The sequence below is a fragment of the Phodopus roborovskii genome, unplaced genomic scaffold (assembly GCF_943737965.1).
Source record: "Phodopus roborovskii unplaced genomic scaffold, PHOROB, whole genome shotgun sequence".
Classification (NCBI taxonomy): Eukaryota; Metazoa; Chordata; class Mammalia; order Rodentia; family Cricetidae; genus Phodopus; species Phodopus roborovskii.
The window spans coordinates 7,058,245-7,073,756 of NW_026126407.1; the positions used below are offsets into that span (position 1 = coordinate 7,058,245).

Below are 15,512 nucleotides of genomic sequence, written 5' to 3' on the forward strand. Positions count from 1 at the left end.
TCACAATCTTTATTCATGCCTCAAGCCTAAGGGAAAGGGTAAGCAGACAACTATCTCCAAACCCTCAGAGCAAGCATCTAAGAGTCTTTGCACACTGATACACAGTCATCTAGGTGATGCTTCTGTGTGCCAGACACTGAATAGAGGAACCAAATGGTCCAGAGGCAGACAACTAATGAGTCCTGAAAGAATGTGTTCTAATAGAGTGAGCACAGGGCCCCCCCCGGGGGGGGGGCACAGGACTCAAGGCAGGCTCCTCAGGGCAGTCAGAACACATGAACACATACATGGAGCAGGGGCTGAAGGGATGTGCAGGATGCCAAGCAACAGGATGGGAGTGGGGCAGAAAGGCTGCGAGAGAGGAGTTCCTGCAAGGTATAGTTGTAATACAATGGAATACCAGGGGCAGAGTCACATGTGCTTACAAGTTAAGCAAGCAGTTGCACTTCGTCCCAAGGACAAAGGGCAGCTTTACACCTGCAGCTTTCAAGAAGAGAGCACAGATCCTCCAGACAAAATGCTTGCCACACAGAGAAATGAAAGGAAGAACAGCTGGAAGCTAAAGCAATATGGACCTTACAGATGTTAAGGGGATGGATGAGGTATCAGAATGGCATTCCAGAAAGGCTTTTGTTTCCATGAGAGCTGCTGGTAATGACCACCAGGAACAACCCCCCTTTAAATTGGGTGTTGTAGAGCTATCAGTGATAGTAACTCAGCATCTATACTCTTTCTAGCATGGAAGAAGCAAGGAGGGCTGCACTCTCTGCCCCTGAGCTCAGCTGAGTTCAGTGAGCAGGCAACAATGGAGAGATTCACTCAGACCACAGAGTTGCTGGCTCGACCCCTGCCCTACCAAGCCTGGGAGCCCATGGGTTCACACAGTCCTTTCACCAGAGTAGCAAACCCAGGATTTCACCACATGAAAATGAAACCAAGTTCAGTTCCATTTAGGGGCTAGGAGTTAAAAATTCAGCTTCTTAAAATTTGATTCAACTTAATTTAATTTTATGTGTTTGAGTGTTTTGCTTGCATGTATTTTTATGTGTCTGGTACCCATGGAGGTCAGAAGGAGGATTCAGATCCTCTGGAACTAGAAGTTACTGATGGTTGTGAGCCGCCATATGGGTGCTGGGAACTGAACCCAGGGCCTCTGGAAAGGCAGACAGTGCTCTTAACCACTGAGCCATCATCTCTCTAGCCCCAAGACTCAGGTTTAAGTTGCATGAAGTGTGGGTGCATTTAATGTCATTAAACTGCACAATTCAAAATGGTTAAAATGCTGAATTTTATGTTGTGTACTTGACTACAATTTCAAAAGATTCGGATTTATTTCTACCAGTTCCATAGTTTCTTTTTTGTTTTGTTGTATCATTATTTGTGTGTATGTGCTTGTTTGTGTGTGAGTGAGGCTATGTGTATGCCATGGTACTCAGATGGAAGTCAGAGTCAACCTCAGGTGACAGTCCTTGGCTGCTCCCTTATTTGAGGCAGGGTCTCTTGTGATGTTTGTTGCTGTTTCTGCCATGCTGGTTGGCACATCAGTTTCCAGTGACTCGCCTGTCTTACTGTGCACTTTTCTGTGTCACAGGCCTATATGAATAGCTCTTTATTCACTAAAAAAAAATTTAAATTATGTGTATGTATGCATGTCTGTGTGTTGTGTGGATATGTACACATAGGTACAGTTGCCCACGGTGGCTAGAAAAAGACATTTGATTGTCTGGAGCTGGAGTTAAAGGCGACCTGTGAGCTACCTGATGTGGGTGCTGGGCGCCAAACTCAACATATTCTACAAGAGCAGCACATACTCTTAACTTCTCCAACCCTCAAGTCATTTCTTAAGTAGTCTGGTTGTCTCCCATTCAAACTGGTGCATGCTTTCAGCTGGTTTCAAAGCCCTTTGGGTCAGCTCATAGTTTTTGCTTTGTTTTGGTTTTTTGTGGTTTTTTGAGACAGGGTTTCTCTGTTTTGCTTTGGAGGCAGTCCTAGAATTAGCTCTGTAGACCAGAGTGGCCTCGAACTCTGCCTCAGAGTGCTGGGATCAAAGGTGTGCACCACCACTGCCCAGCTAGCTCATTGTTTTGTAACAAAATCATTTAGGTTTGAGATTCAGCAAATATGTATAGTTTACTGTAAATTTCAGTACACAAGTAAGTTCCAAAGTTATTTGAAAATGTAGGGGGAAAAAATCTTTTAATAATTTTAAAATGGTTAGAGAGGTGGCTCAGACATTAAGAGCAATTACTGCTCTTCAAGAAGACCCAAGTTTGTTTGGTTCCCTCCAAAGACAAGTGCGCACACACACACACACACACACACACACACACACACACACACACACACATTTTTAAAATTCTGATATAAAGCTGGGTGTTGGTGGCATACAACTTTAATCCCAGGACTCGGGAGGCAGAGGCAGGCGGATCTGTGAGTTCAAGACCAGCCTGGTCTATAAGAGCTAGTTCCAAAACAGCCTCCAGAGCCACAGAGAAACCCTGTCTCAAACCCCCCCACTCCAAAAAAAAAAAAAAAAAAAAAAAAAAAAAATACTGATATAAGCCGGGTGTTGATGGTCTTTAATCCCAGTACTCAGGAAGCAGCAGCAGGAGAATCTCTGTGAATTCGAGGCCAACCTGGTCTATACAGCAAGTGCCAGGACAGACTCCAAAACAACACAGAGAAACCCTATCTCAAAAAACAAAATAAAAAGAACCCCAAGCAAACAAAAAATTTATGTACACACACACACACACACACACACACACACACACACACACACACACTTACCTACCTTTGATCAAAAGAGAAGTACTTGGGGCTGGAGAGATGGCTCAGCAGTCAAGAGCACTAGCTGCTCTTCCAAAGGCCCCAGGTTCAATTCCCAGCACCCACATGGCAGCTCACAACTGCCTGTAACTCCAGAACCAAGGTATCCGACACACTTATACAGACATACAGGCAGGCAAAATACCAATGCACATAAAAAAAATAAATAAACATTTAAAAAAGAGAGGTACTAAAATTTCTCTGGTATCTGATACCACAAAATTAGAATTTAAATACTATCTGAGCTACCAACCACACTTTTTACTGCATTTACTACAGATTTATAGGTAGAAATATGCAGAAGTAGTTCTGCAGAAGTCTTATGTATCTGGAAATTACTATAAAATGGATCTCAAGAGAGGGCTGCTCAAACAGCTGACAGCCCATGTACAATGAGCAAGTACTTTCTAAATATATTACTTATTCATTAGGAGGGTTTTGTTCTTTGTTTCATTGGTGGTTTTCTTTGTTTTTGTTTTTCTTACATTTGTAGCTTAGGCTGACCTGGAACTAATTACAGTCTTTTTTTTTTTTTTTTTATGCATATAGAGTATTTTTTATTTAATTTTATATAACAAAGTCCAATTAAATGAAAACAAACATTTATACACAATATTTGGGAATTTGGGCGTCGTTCTTTCCAAACTACTTCCTGCTGGTAAGGGGCGCTGTCTTGGGGGATTCGAAGAAGATTCAGATATCCTAGCTGTAGTCTGTAGGGCTACTAATTACAGTCTTAACTAGCCTCATACTCACCATCCTCCTGCCTCAGCATTCCAGGTGCTGAGATTCTGAGCAAGCACCACCATGCCCAGTTTTGTTCATTCATTCATTTGTTTGTTTGTTCTGACTTTTTGAGACAGGGTTTCTCTGTGTAGCTTTGGAGCCTGTCCTGGAACTCACTCTGTAGACCAGGGTGGCCTGCAACTCAGAGATACCCCTGCCTCTGCCTCCCAAGTACTGGGATTAAAGGCGTGCACCACCAATGCTTTGAAAGCGTAAGGCAGAAGGGCTGGGGAAGAAGCTCAGGAGCTGACCACAGCCTAGTATAAGTGAGGCTCTGGGCTAAATCCCCAGCAAAAACCAAGCAAGAAAGGTGTGGAAGACAGCTATTACGTGAGAGCTAACTACAGAGGAAAGAACAGTGTGTATAATATAGTATGATCAACACATAATGTAGGAATGAGTGACTGCTTATACACGGTACCCATATTCTCCTGCACTCAGGACAATGGAAGGGCCCACAAGATGCCAAAATAGCTCAAAATAGCGTCTAAGGCCTGAGAGCATGATAGGGTAAGTGAAGCCACCTTTTTTTTTTTAAAAAAAATAACAAAAAAATCTTTAAATAAAGAAGTACCACCCACTCCCAATCTGAGAGATGAAGCAATTCAGGCTGCCATTTTATAACCTGGAGACACTCCCAATTAGCCAATATGACCACTGTCAAGGTAGGCCATGTTCCCGCCCAGCCACCTGGGGCACGTACCTCTGTAAGTGGTAGATCTTGTGTGTGTACTGGCCTTTCTCTCCGTCGTCCTTCTCATACGGCTCGTTCACCAAGACCTCCACACCTTCCCCACCACCAGTTTCATTTTTACTGGCTTCAGCCACAGAATACAGCTGCCCAACTTGATACTAAAGAACCAAAGAGACAGGCATTATTTTCAACAGTTACACATGGCCCAACTGCAACTGTAGTCCAGGAACTCCATCTCTGGGTTCAGTGGTCCTTGTCAAAAATCTTTCCAAAGCAATGCAGAACTCTGTACTTTGGCATCTCTCATGTTTTCACTTTTTCTTTCTTCTATTATTTATTTATTTATTTATTTATTTATTTATTTATTTATTTCAGTGCTAAAGGTTGAACCCACGGCCTCAAGCATGCTATGTTGCTTGCTAAGTGCTCAACCCTCTTTTTTGTTTTCCTGCATCAACCTCCCAAGTAGCTGGGATTGCAGGCTCTCTTTAACCATCAGAAGTATTCAATTTCATCTTCCTATTTTTACAAACCCATGAGTTTAAAGAAAGCATACTTAATCTCACAGCACCATCCAGAAAACATTATATAGAGTCCAGGGTCTCTTTTTGCCTGGCCCCAGCTCAGCTATCAGACCTCAGTTAGTTACTAATAATCTCTCTATCTCACTTATTTAAACAGACCCTAAAGCTTTACATCCTTGTAATGGCAGCACTGAGGAGGCTGGGGCAGGAGGCCAGCCATGAGTATGATGCAACCTGGGTATCTCTGGCTACAGGGTGAGACAAAAACAAAAGCAGCCAGGCAGTGGTGGCACACGCCTTTAATTCCAGCACTAGGAAGGCAGAGGCAAGTGGGTTCCTGAGTTCCAGGCCAGCCTGCTCTATGCAAAATTCCAAGAAAGCCAGGGATGCACAGAGAAACCCTATCTCAACAAAACAGAAACAAACAAAAGCCAAAACAAAACCCAAAAGCACCAACAAAAACACATACATAAATTATCAGAGACCAAGACTCTGACTTATTGTTCAAGAAAGCCATCCAGTGCTGTGTAGCCCACCTCTGGCAAAAACTGGCTTACTTAAACCACTTCCTTTTCCTCCCATGTGGGTTTTCCTCACCCGGCAGGGACCCCAGAACCTCTCAGACAAGATCTCCAGATTTTCCCCATTCCCAGTAGGCTGAAGATCTCCAGATTTTCCCCATTCCCAGTAGGCTGAAGCCATGTTCTTGCTCCCTGCATCACAGGTCCTTCCCCAGGCTGTGTTGGCTGCACGCCCCTCTGCCTTGGCAGCCACTAGATGGCAAAGCCTGGTTTTCCTTTATTTGGGTCACGTGTCACCCTATCAATTCACTGGCCTCCTCTGACCCTTTAGGACCACTAGGTGTAGGACTGATGACTTAATGTCCTTAAGTCCTTAATGACTGACGTTCATAATGACTGACCCCTATTTCTAAGAGAAATTATCTGTAGAAAGAAAACATATTGAAGACTCTAGGCATGGTAGCCTGTAATCTCAGCATTCAACAGAGAAGGTAGATCTCTGTGAGTTCAAGGCCAGCCTGGTCAACATAACAAGTTCTAGGGTGACCATGGCTAAACTGTGAGATCATGTTTCAAAATCAAAGCAAACACAAAGAAAATGAACAGTGCAGAGAAAATGAGCTGTGACAAAGCAGGAAATTACATCTATTTCAAAAGATGTGTCTTCCACTGGCTGCCAAGGGCAAGAAGGCCAAGGAAACGACAGACAAGAACTCCATTACCCCACTTGCTTGGGGAGTGGGATAAAGCTTTCCTTGCCCTCTACACCCTCCCCTGAACTCCTGGTACCCCCAGGAGTAAGACTAGGGGTGTTCTCTCCCTCAAATTAAAATCAAGTAGCTATAACTCTGGCATCCACCACTGACATTGATGTAAGGCACTGTTGCCAGCAAGAGCAGGTCACAGAAGCTCCAGGCTGGCTGTCATACCTGGAAGCCTTCTCCACCTCAGCTTCCTAAGCACTGCAAGGAAACTTCAGGGTGACATCTAGAGGGGAAAGCAGTGGTCCACAACAGTTCACTACTTACCACTAAAGCTTAAGAAGCTCGAGTTTCCAAAGCAAAAGTCCAGCATAGAATGCCAAGGGAAGGCAAAGGTAAGTGATCGAGACTCAGTCAGTCCCATCAAGAGAAATATCTGAGAGAGTGAGAGCCAGTTACCTCGATCTTGCTAATCCTGAGGAATACCAGTGCTGCTTTGGTGCCTCATGGAACCCCACACTAGCCCCTGTGCCTTCCAGTCCTATTACCTGCTAAGGCACACTTGAAACCCTTATCAAGTGGGCCTGGGTTTGACTGAGCCAGGGCTTCCTCATATGAAGCAGCAGGAGCTCTGCTTTGGAGAGTCATAAGGACATTGAATAACTGACTCAGCAAATCCTAAAGGGCAGGCTGGGGAGAGGGCCTGTAGACAGGACTAGCTGCAGCTTGCTGGGAGTGCCCCTTGGGGAGGGGCCTGGGGCTGACAGAGACCTTGGTCTTCAGGGATTCCCTTCAGCTGCAGGAAATCACAGAGCAGGCTCTAAGAGGATCAGTCTGGGTGCTGGCCTCTTCCCCTTTAATCTCTCTTGATATTCTGATCCTTTAATCCCAACGAGACAAGTGAGGCAGTTTTGTTAATCCAAGAGGTAAAGACAGATCTGCCCAAGTGCAGGACACTTCACATCAGGTCCCCTCTGGCACAGCTGGTCTACATCCTGGGAAGCTGTCAGACTCATGATTGGGTGGCAGTAGGGTGGGATCAGACCACAAAATCAGATAGGGAGCCCCAGGGAGACCAGGATTCCAACTTCCTTAGGCTGAAAACAATGTTACCCTGCCCTTGAGTGGTGCCCCCTTGTCCCATAGACTAAGTCACTCAATGAAGCAAAACAGTGACTCTACCACTTGGATAACCAGTGAGTAGGAATCGGGGGAGGTGAAATGTGGAGCAGAAACCCTGGATGATGCACACACAACGAAAATGCAGTCAGTTAGGCTCAGTGGCCTACACCTATAACCCCAGCACACGGGGCTGTGTCACGAGGACTGCCATGAATTTAAGGCCACCTTGAGCCACACTGAGCATCAGGCTAGACAAAGATATACAGTAAGACTCTGTCTCAAAAAAAAAAAAAAAAAAAGTCAAGAAAACAGCACTCTGTTGACCCACCCAGCCAGCCCTGCCAGGCCAGCTTCCATAGAGGAATGGTGCCATGGGTCTGCCCTGTCCACAGAAGGTGGGCCAGGAACGGCTGGGGACACACCCATATCAAACGGCCAGGGCTTTCTTGCTCTGCTACAGGATGCCTGGAAACCCAAGGTAGTGTTACACTAAAGGCTCTGGCCAAACAAGCTAATTCTGCCCCCAAATATCGATTCAGGCCATCAGGATGGTTATAAAGCCATGACCTTCTCCTTTCCTTTTTTTCTCCCCAAATCAGAAGCTCCAGGGGGACTCAAGTCACAGTCTCCAATATAGGAAGTGAATCTACCAGTCACATGATACTGGGCTGTTCTCATGGGAACAGTGAGTCAGAAAGGGGTTACTGACAGAGGCTGTTTCTTACTTCTTCACTCTCCCCATTCTAGAATTTTCTGATTATCCGGAACTAAGGTTCAAGCTACCAATAGAGCAACTTCGCCCCTACTGTTTGCCCATCAGTGCTTTCCTGCTAAGAACAGGCTGACCAGCACCACACAGCCAGCCCCTGAACCAGCACGCACTTCCCAGGCTTTGGCTTGGCCCAGGCTCCCATCGCCCTGCTGTCTCACCACTTCCTCCATGCTGCAAAAACAGCACAAGCTAAACCCTGCCAGCCGAGGGTGTTCTCAAGGTGGGCATCGCCCCTTCCTTCCAACCATGGGCCACCATGAGAGGTCAGAGTAGCACAGGGGTGCTCCCAGATGACTCTTACCCCGTTCTGCAGCACTCTGTCTCAGCCTTTGGCCCATCAAGACTCTCTGACCCACTGTACCTGAAAACCCACATGGAGACAGTCCCACACTCCTCAGGAACTTTCTGATTGGGGGAAGGATGATCCTGTACAGCATCGAGGCAGCCATTGGACCACTTAAGGTAAGGGGACATAAGAGGTTTTCTGTCAGGAAGTCATGTTGTATGCCCTTTCTGATTGCTTTTTGAGACACGGTTTCTCTGTGGAGCCTTGGCTGTCCTGGAACTCACTTCTTAAACCAGGCTGCCTTCTAATTCACAGAGATCTATCTGCCTTTGCCTCTTTTATCCCCAAGCACTGGGATTAAAGGCATGAGCCACTACCACCCAGACTTTTTTATTTTCTCTTTAGGATAAGTTCTTACTATGCTGCCCTGGCTAGCCAGAAACTCACTATATAGGCCAAGATACCTTGAACTCACTTTTTAACATAGACAGCAAGACCCTCAAAGGAAGTGGGTTGACTCTCCCAAAGCTAACAACCAGGCACCTGGTTTCTAGGACCCAGGCATATCACAACATCTATAGTTACTTTCTCTTTTCCTTAGGTTCCTTTATATCTGTCTCTTCCCTCCTCCCCAGTACTTATTTATTTGCTGTTTTATTTGCCTTTCTTCCTTCCTTTTTTCAAGACAGAGTTTCTCTGTGGAGCCCTGGCTGTCTTAGAACTTACTCTATATACCAGGCTGGCTTCAAACTCAGAGATCTGCTTATCTCTTAATCCTGAGTGCTGAGGTTAAACTCAGGCACCACTATATCCAGCTTTATTTTTCTTTTCTGGGTTCTTTCTTTCTTTCTTTTTTTTTTTTTTTTTTTTTTTTTTTTTTTTTTTTGGAGACAGGTTTCTCTGTTTTTGTTTTAGAGCCTGTTCTGCTCCCTCTGTAGACCAGGCTGGGCTCAAACTCACAGAGATCCACCTGCCTCTGCCTCCCAAGTGCTGGGATTAAAGGCGTGCACTACCAACAACCAGTTTTGTTGTTGTAGAGGATCTCACTATGTAGCCTTGGATAGCCTGGAACTTGCCATGTAGACCAGACTGGCCTCAAATTCACAAAGATCCACCTGCCTCTGCCTTCTAAGTACTAGAACTAAAAGGCATGTTTCTTTATAATTTTTTGAAACAGGTTATCACTCTGTAGCCCATGCTGTCCTGAAATCCACTATGTAGCTCAGGCTGATTTCCATCATCCTGCCTCAGCCTCCCAAGTGTCAGAATTAGAAGAGTGAGCTACTGTTGCTTTTGGTTTTGTTTTGTTTTTTTGTTTTTGTTTTTTTTTTTTTTTTTGAGACAAGGTTTCTCTGTGTAGCCCTGTCTGTCCTGGAACTCACTCTGTAGACCAGGCTGGCTTCAGACTCAATGATCTGCCTGCTTTTGCCTCCTGAGTGTGGGATTAAAAGCATGAGCCACCACCACCAGCTTCTATTTTTTTAATTAAAATTTTATTTTGAGGTGGAATCTTGCTGCATACCCAGGCTGGCCTCAAACTCTTTGTTAATTCTTCTGCCACTAGCACCCAGATGTCTCTTTTACTTCTCAGATTTCTCAGACCATGTTCAAATTCACATCTGTCCCTCTCTCCCAGATCTCAGCTGCTTTTATCAACTACTCAGGACCCCACTGGAGACAATCCTCTCAGAGCCCAATGCATAAGTGTCACTCTTGGGGATGATTTGTCTAATCTAAGGAATGCTTCCCTAGGCTGGAGAGATGTCTCAGTGGATAAGAGCACTTGTACCCCATTAGAGGACCTATGCTTGACTCTAAGCAGTTATATACCGGCAACTGGCAACCACCTGTGACTCTAACCCCACATATATAACATGCACATATGTTCATGCACACACACATACAGCTTTAAAGGATGCTCCAGCTCTGCTTTCATCCCTCACAGATCCAGCCCCTATGTGGAGCACAGGGGTTTCCTATTGGTCCTACAGAAAAAAAAGAGCTGCACCAACAACTGGGGTTCAGACTGGCTTTCGTTTCACTGGAAGCTGGGGTGGAGCTATGGATTCGGAGGAAAGTCAAGAACAAGCTTGACCAGGAAGGGAGAAGAGAGGAAGTTCACAGAAAGGGCGGGACAAGGCAGTTTTGTGCTATCCAATAGATAGCTCTGAGTCAGCAGAGCCTATGGACCTTCTTGTGGCAACTACTGCTGCCAGTTCCACAGGCACAGGGCTGTCAGACCTAGGAACCATAAAAGGACGGAGGGTGAGCCAAGCCTGTTTGTCATCCTCTGCCGTCCGTAAAAGGAGGTTTCTATGCCTTGGTCTTTCCAGAAGCTACGAGCATGGCTAGGGACTTGAGATTTCTGTCCTTGCTGGTTTGCCTCAAGCACATTAACCAGAAAGCACTGTCCTCAGCCTAGTCATGGAGGCCCCACACAGGCACGCACGCTGCAGCTCGTCGTCAATCATGTGTCCCACATAGTCCCACATAGTGCAGTCCCAGCAGATGAAGATCTGCCTTAGTCTCTACTCAAAGCTACCCAGCAAGCCAAGAGCTTGAGACTGGCTGTACTACTCAGGGACCAGATTCACCACACAAGTGCCCTCCTTTAGCAGAAAGCAGCAACAGGCATATTTGAACTGAGACTTATGTTCTATATTAGAACACAAATGAAAGCTACAAACCTTGTGGCCACTCCAGTCCAACTAAGCCTATGTTCATTATGAACAACTATGGATGAGATGATTAACAAAAAAAAAAAAAAAAAAAAAAAAAAGGACTTACCTCATCTACAGACACAGGCAGGATGACTCGACTATAAAAGAAGAAAAAGAGGGTATCAACTCTAGGCTCTGAAAGCGTCACCTTGGCACAGTGTTCATGTGTTGTTGCTGGAATCCCATGTAGAATCCCAAAATTCAGAGCAAACCTGAATTCCCCACTACCTACTTTGCAGACCACTCACATCTTTTCTCATCTACTCCCTTGACCCTCTGTCCTCCTAGACTTGCTCATGAGTCTGGTAGAACAGAAGCTAACAGTGAAGGCTCATCATGATGAGGATTCAGATTCACAGAATGTGGCCCTGGTGATGTGCATCAGTGGGCTCAACTTCTAACATCAGCCTTCAGGATCAAATGCTGTAAAGGGGACAATTCCCCAGATGCTTAATCAACCCTAGAGATTCAAGTGCCCCCACTTCTGCTCTCTGAAAGATGTTACAATGCAAGCTACCTCAGGCAGTTCTAGACAGGATACCCAGCTCTGACCTCTGGGAGCTATCCAAAGGCACTCCAACCCATCACTTTCTTTCCTCCTGCATTTGACCACCTCCAGTTATTGGAAGGTACCACAAATAAGCTGATAGAGAAATCATGCCCAGCAAGATTGTCAAAAGGGTCAGAATTGCAAAGCACTGAGAAGACTAGCGGCACATACCCAGGTGGCTTGCACTTGCAACAGACCAGTGACTCACCCCACCCAGTTCAATACTCTAAGGTCAGAGAGATGAGAAGAAAGGCCTTGATCATACTCAAAAGTCAAGCCACCCAGCACTGTGGAGGCGGAGGCGGAGGCAGGCGGATCTCTAAGTTCGAGGCCAGCCTGGTCTACAGAGTGAATTCCAGGATAACCACGGCTACAAACCCTGTCTCAAAACACAAAACAAAAAATCCACGTAATCCAAGTAAGACAAGTGGAGACACGCATGGTGGCACACATCTTTAGTCCCAACATTCAGGAGGAGGAAGCAGGCGGATCTCTGAGTTTGAGGCCAACCTGGTTTACAGATTGAGTTCCAGGACAGCTAGGGTTACACAGAGAGACCCTGCCTCAAGATAAAATACATAAAAAAGAATCGAGAGCCAAAGCTAAGATCCTCACTTCTCAGAACCTTGCTGGAACCTGCTGGGCCCTAGGCATCTTTATGTCTTTGCTCAGTAAAGCATGAGCATGTTCTTCCTAAGCAGAGATTCAAGCATGGCTTTTTGCTCCAGGCTGCAAAACAGCTTGCTATTCCCTAGTCCCACAGAGTTCTGGATAGCAAGAAAACACACAGTGAGGCCTGATGAAAACATCACAGTAAAAGCCAGGCATCAAGCAGAATAGGCAGCAGAGGGGGAAAAATGGGCTCCAGGTTCTTTACTGCCTGCTAACCCCTTCTTCCAGAAAGATTCCAGTAATGTAAATCCTTCCATTATAGAAAGCCAATGGTGCAGGGAAGTACTTTCAACTTAGAGGGCACAATTTCTGCACCCTCAGAAGAAACTTCCTAGAAAACAATATGCCTTTTATCTTCAAGAACACAGCGAAAATCACATCCAAGAATTAGCAGAAGTCAAACCAAGGAAAATCCTGTTGAAGGAAGTGTCAGAAAAAGCAACAGGGACAACCTTCAGATCCAAATCTCCTCTCAAAAGAGGAGCCAGTGCCTTCAAGGATGCTCTGAGTCTGCTTACAATACAACCAGACATTTCTCCCTTTGCCCCCACAGAACAAAAACCACCTCAGCAGCCACAGGGGACAACTGGAAGGGAGAGGGCCACAGAGGCCCAGCTGGGCCAATACTGGAGCCATCCTCCCCATGGCATGACCTTCACTTGCATCCTTCTCAGAACCATAGTACTGCAACTACAGCCCCTCGCCTGCCTTGTCTCTCCTCCTGTCCCCCACCCAGGGATGCACACACAGGATACAAGTCCATCAGGAAGGTAATAGAGATGCTAGGCATCACCTTGGGCCTTTCCCTGGCCAGGCTTCAAACAAAGAATAGGAAAGGAATGCCTGTCTCCCAAATTTGCTTCATCTCTTCAGAAGGCCTTTCTTCCCCCTGCCTGACCTTTTCAAAACTACACATTTCTACAGACACTTCTACACATTTAATATATGGGTTTTGTTTTTTTTTTTTTTTTTTTTTAACTGAAAAGTGAGCCGAGCTCATTCGTTTGGACACTGAGGATTAAAATGCAAAGAGCACCATGTCCTCCTTGGAGAACATTGGCACCCGAATGTTCTTCGCCACATAAAGCTCTGAGTGCTGGCTGGATTGACCCTGGGCATCAAAAAAGGGCCTCCAAATATTGCTCTTTGCAAGAGAGTCAAGGTGGGATGACTCTTGGCTCTCTACTTTGTCATTCAAACAGCACACTATGACATCTTAAACACCCCCAAGAAGCAAGCTCTGTGGGGATGGACAAAGCAGAGGAAAGAATCCTCTGCACACTTGCTTGGTCACTAAGAGTTTCACAAGTGTGTCTCTACTTGGACATTTTCCATTTCTGAACTTCTGGGGCTTAAGACCCAATGCTGCCCCCTTGCCTCCTCCTTCCGGGAATCTTAGTTTCAGATGGAGTCTATACACACATCCAATCGCACTTGGGATGTTCACTTGGAACCATGATCCTCAGGAATGGGTCACAATGTCTGAAAGGTTTAGCAATCAAAATAACCCTACCTGTCAGCCAAGCCCCTGGGTTTCAGGAGCAAACATCTAGCAAGCCCCACCTGTCCCCCAAATCAATAGTTCCTCACCCCCAAAACATTTGTGGGGACCTTAATTCCCCCAAGCAATTTCCTCATCTCTTTGAACCAAGACCCGAAATCCTGGTACCCACGACGTCCATTAGCAGGCATATTCATTTTTATACTATCTTTCTGGATGGTCTTGTTCCCTGCTAACTCCTTGCCCATCTCTATCGCTGAAACTCCTTCACACCACTTCAGAACCTGCCCGGTATTTTACAGACTCCTCATTCAAGTGTTGCCAAGTCCTAAGCAGGCATCCCGAGCTTTTTCCAAAAACCTCCTCTTTTGCACCTACTACTTAGGTGCACCTACCATGTCACTCCAGCCATCCACACCCAGCCCTGATATCTTAGTCCCCTAAGCTTTCTCCCTTCCCATCACCCAAGCATGGCCCTGACTTAAGTCCTTTTTTTCTTTTTCTGCAACCAATTATTACAATCCTTCCTCTGCTGCCTAAGGCAGCCACTGTCCATGCCCTAGGTTCCGCCTCAGCACTCCTCCCCACCAACTCAACTCCATTCCAGGAGCTATCTTATCTGATCTTCCCTGCCCCTTGGTACATAGAGCCCAGCCTCAAACCCCTCCCCACCGTCAGCCAACTCACCGGCGCTGTCTGCCCTTGTCCCACTGCTCCTTGGTCCCTTACACAACTCCTCAGTCTGCCCCTTCATCCCCCAGCGCCCACTATAGGGCCACACCACATCCAGCGCCCTCCATTCCTCGGGGCCCTCCTCATGCCCCCTCTGGCTCTCCCTGTCCCCTTGACCCCTATTCGGGCCCTGTCCGGCCCGCACCGGTTCCCAGCCTCTTCTCTGGCCTATTCGACCCCACCTCAGGTGCTATCTGTCACCCACTGGCCCCTCCGCCCCTGCTAGGCAGCCCAACAGCCCCATCCGGTGTTCTCCATCCCCTGGCAGGCGATCTGCCTTCGCGGCCGTCATCCCGACCCTCCCTTCCGCCTCGCTTCCGCACAGCCGACCCGACACTCACTACTCCTTGAGCAGCACCATGTCGCTTCGCGGCTCGGCGGCTGCCAGCTGCCAGCCCGGCCTTCCGCACGCTTCCCGGCGGCCGCTCTCCCGGTGGCCCGGCCCGGCCCGGCTGCCTGTGCGCCTTCGTCGTGGTCTGCTCTGTCTCTGCTGCTCTCGCTGCGGTCGCCGCGCGGGCTCCTGCCGCCCTGCCCTGGTCTCGGCACCTCCCGCGCCTCTGCCGACGCCGCCCGGAGCTCCGGTTCCGCAGCGCCGCGCGGGGGCGGGGCGTCTCTGCGGCAACCAGAGCGTCAGACGCAGCAGTGCGCGCTGACCTCACGCGGGGCGGAGCCTTCCCGGGCCCGCCCCTCTACCCTTAAATGGGCCGTGGCTCCGGGTCAATGTCAGCATCCGAGTTGGGGCCCAGGCAGTTTTAGAACTCAGAATTTAAAGGGACATTTCTGGTGTAAATGTTCTTCTGCAGCAGGAATTGATGCGCCTAGATGCGTAGACTTCGCTGGTGGGTGTGTTGAGAGCCAAGCGTATCAAAAATAAAATGAGGGGCTTGGAGATTTAATTTAGTCGGGAAGCACTCGCCTAATTCAGATGCAAAAAAAAAAAAAAAAATCATAAGACAAAAGTGTGTATATGTGTTCTCTAAATACTGGACTCCACAACTTCACCAGAAATGCAGAAAGGTACTGTTAGTGTCCTCATTTACCAATAAGTAGGCAGAAGAAGTAAGATTTGCTTATCACAGCTTCTCCATGACTTTTTGTCTTT

At 46.9% G+C, this 15,512-nt stretch overlaps 1 protein-coding gene across 1 annotated transcript in view; it reads right to left on the minus strand.

Moving 5' to 3' along the window:
- Positions 1–15,065, minus strand: part of Pitpna (phosphatidylinositol transfer protein alpha) — a 40,834-nt gene extending 25,769 nt beyond the window's left edge. Inside the window, exons 1-3 of the mRNA XM_051180045.1 lie at positions 14,752–15,065; positions 11,023–11,053; positions 4,319–4,467 (exon numbers count right to left, since the gene is read on the minus strand). Of these exons, the coding sequence (XP_051036002.1) occupies positions 4,319–4,467; positions 11,023–11,053; positions 14,752–14,771 (200 nt within the window). The 5' untranslated portion in view covers positions 14,772–15,065. The remainder of the gene's footprint in view (positions 1–4,318; positions 4,468–11,022; positions 11,054–14,751) is intronic.
- Positions 15,066–15,512: the final 447 nt, after the last annotated feature.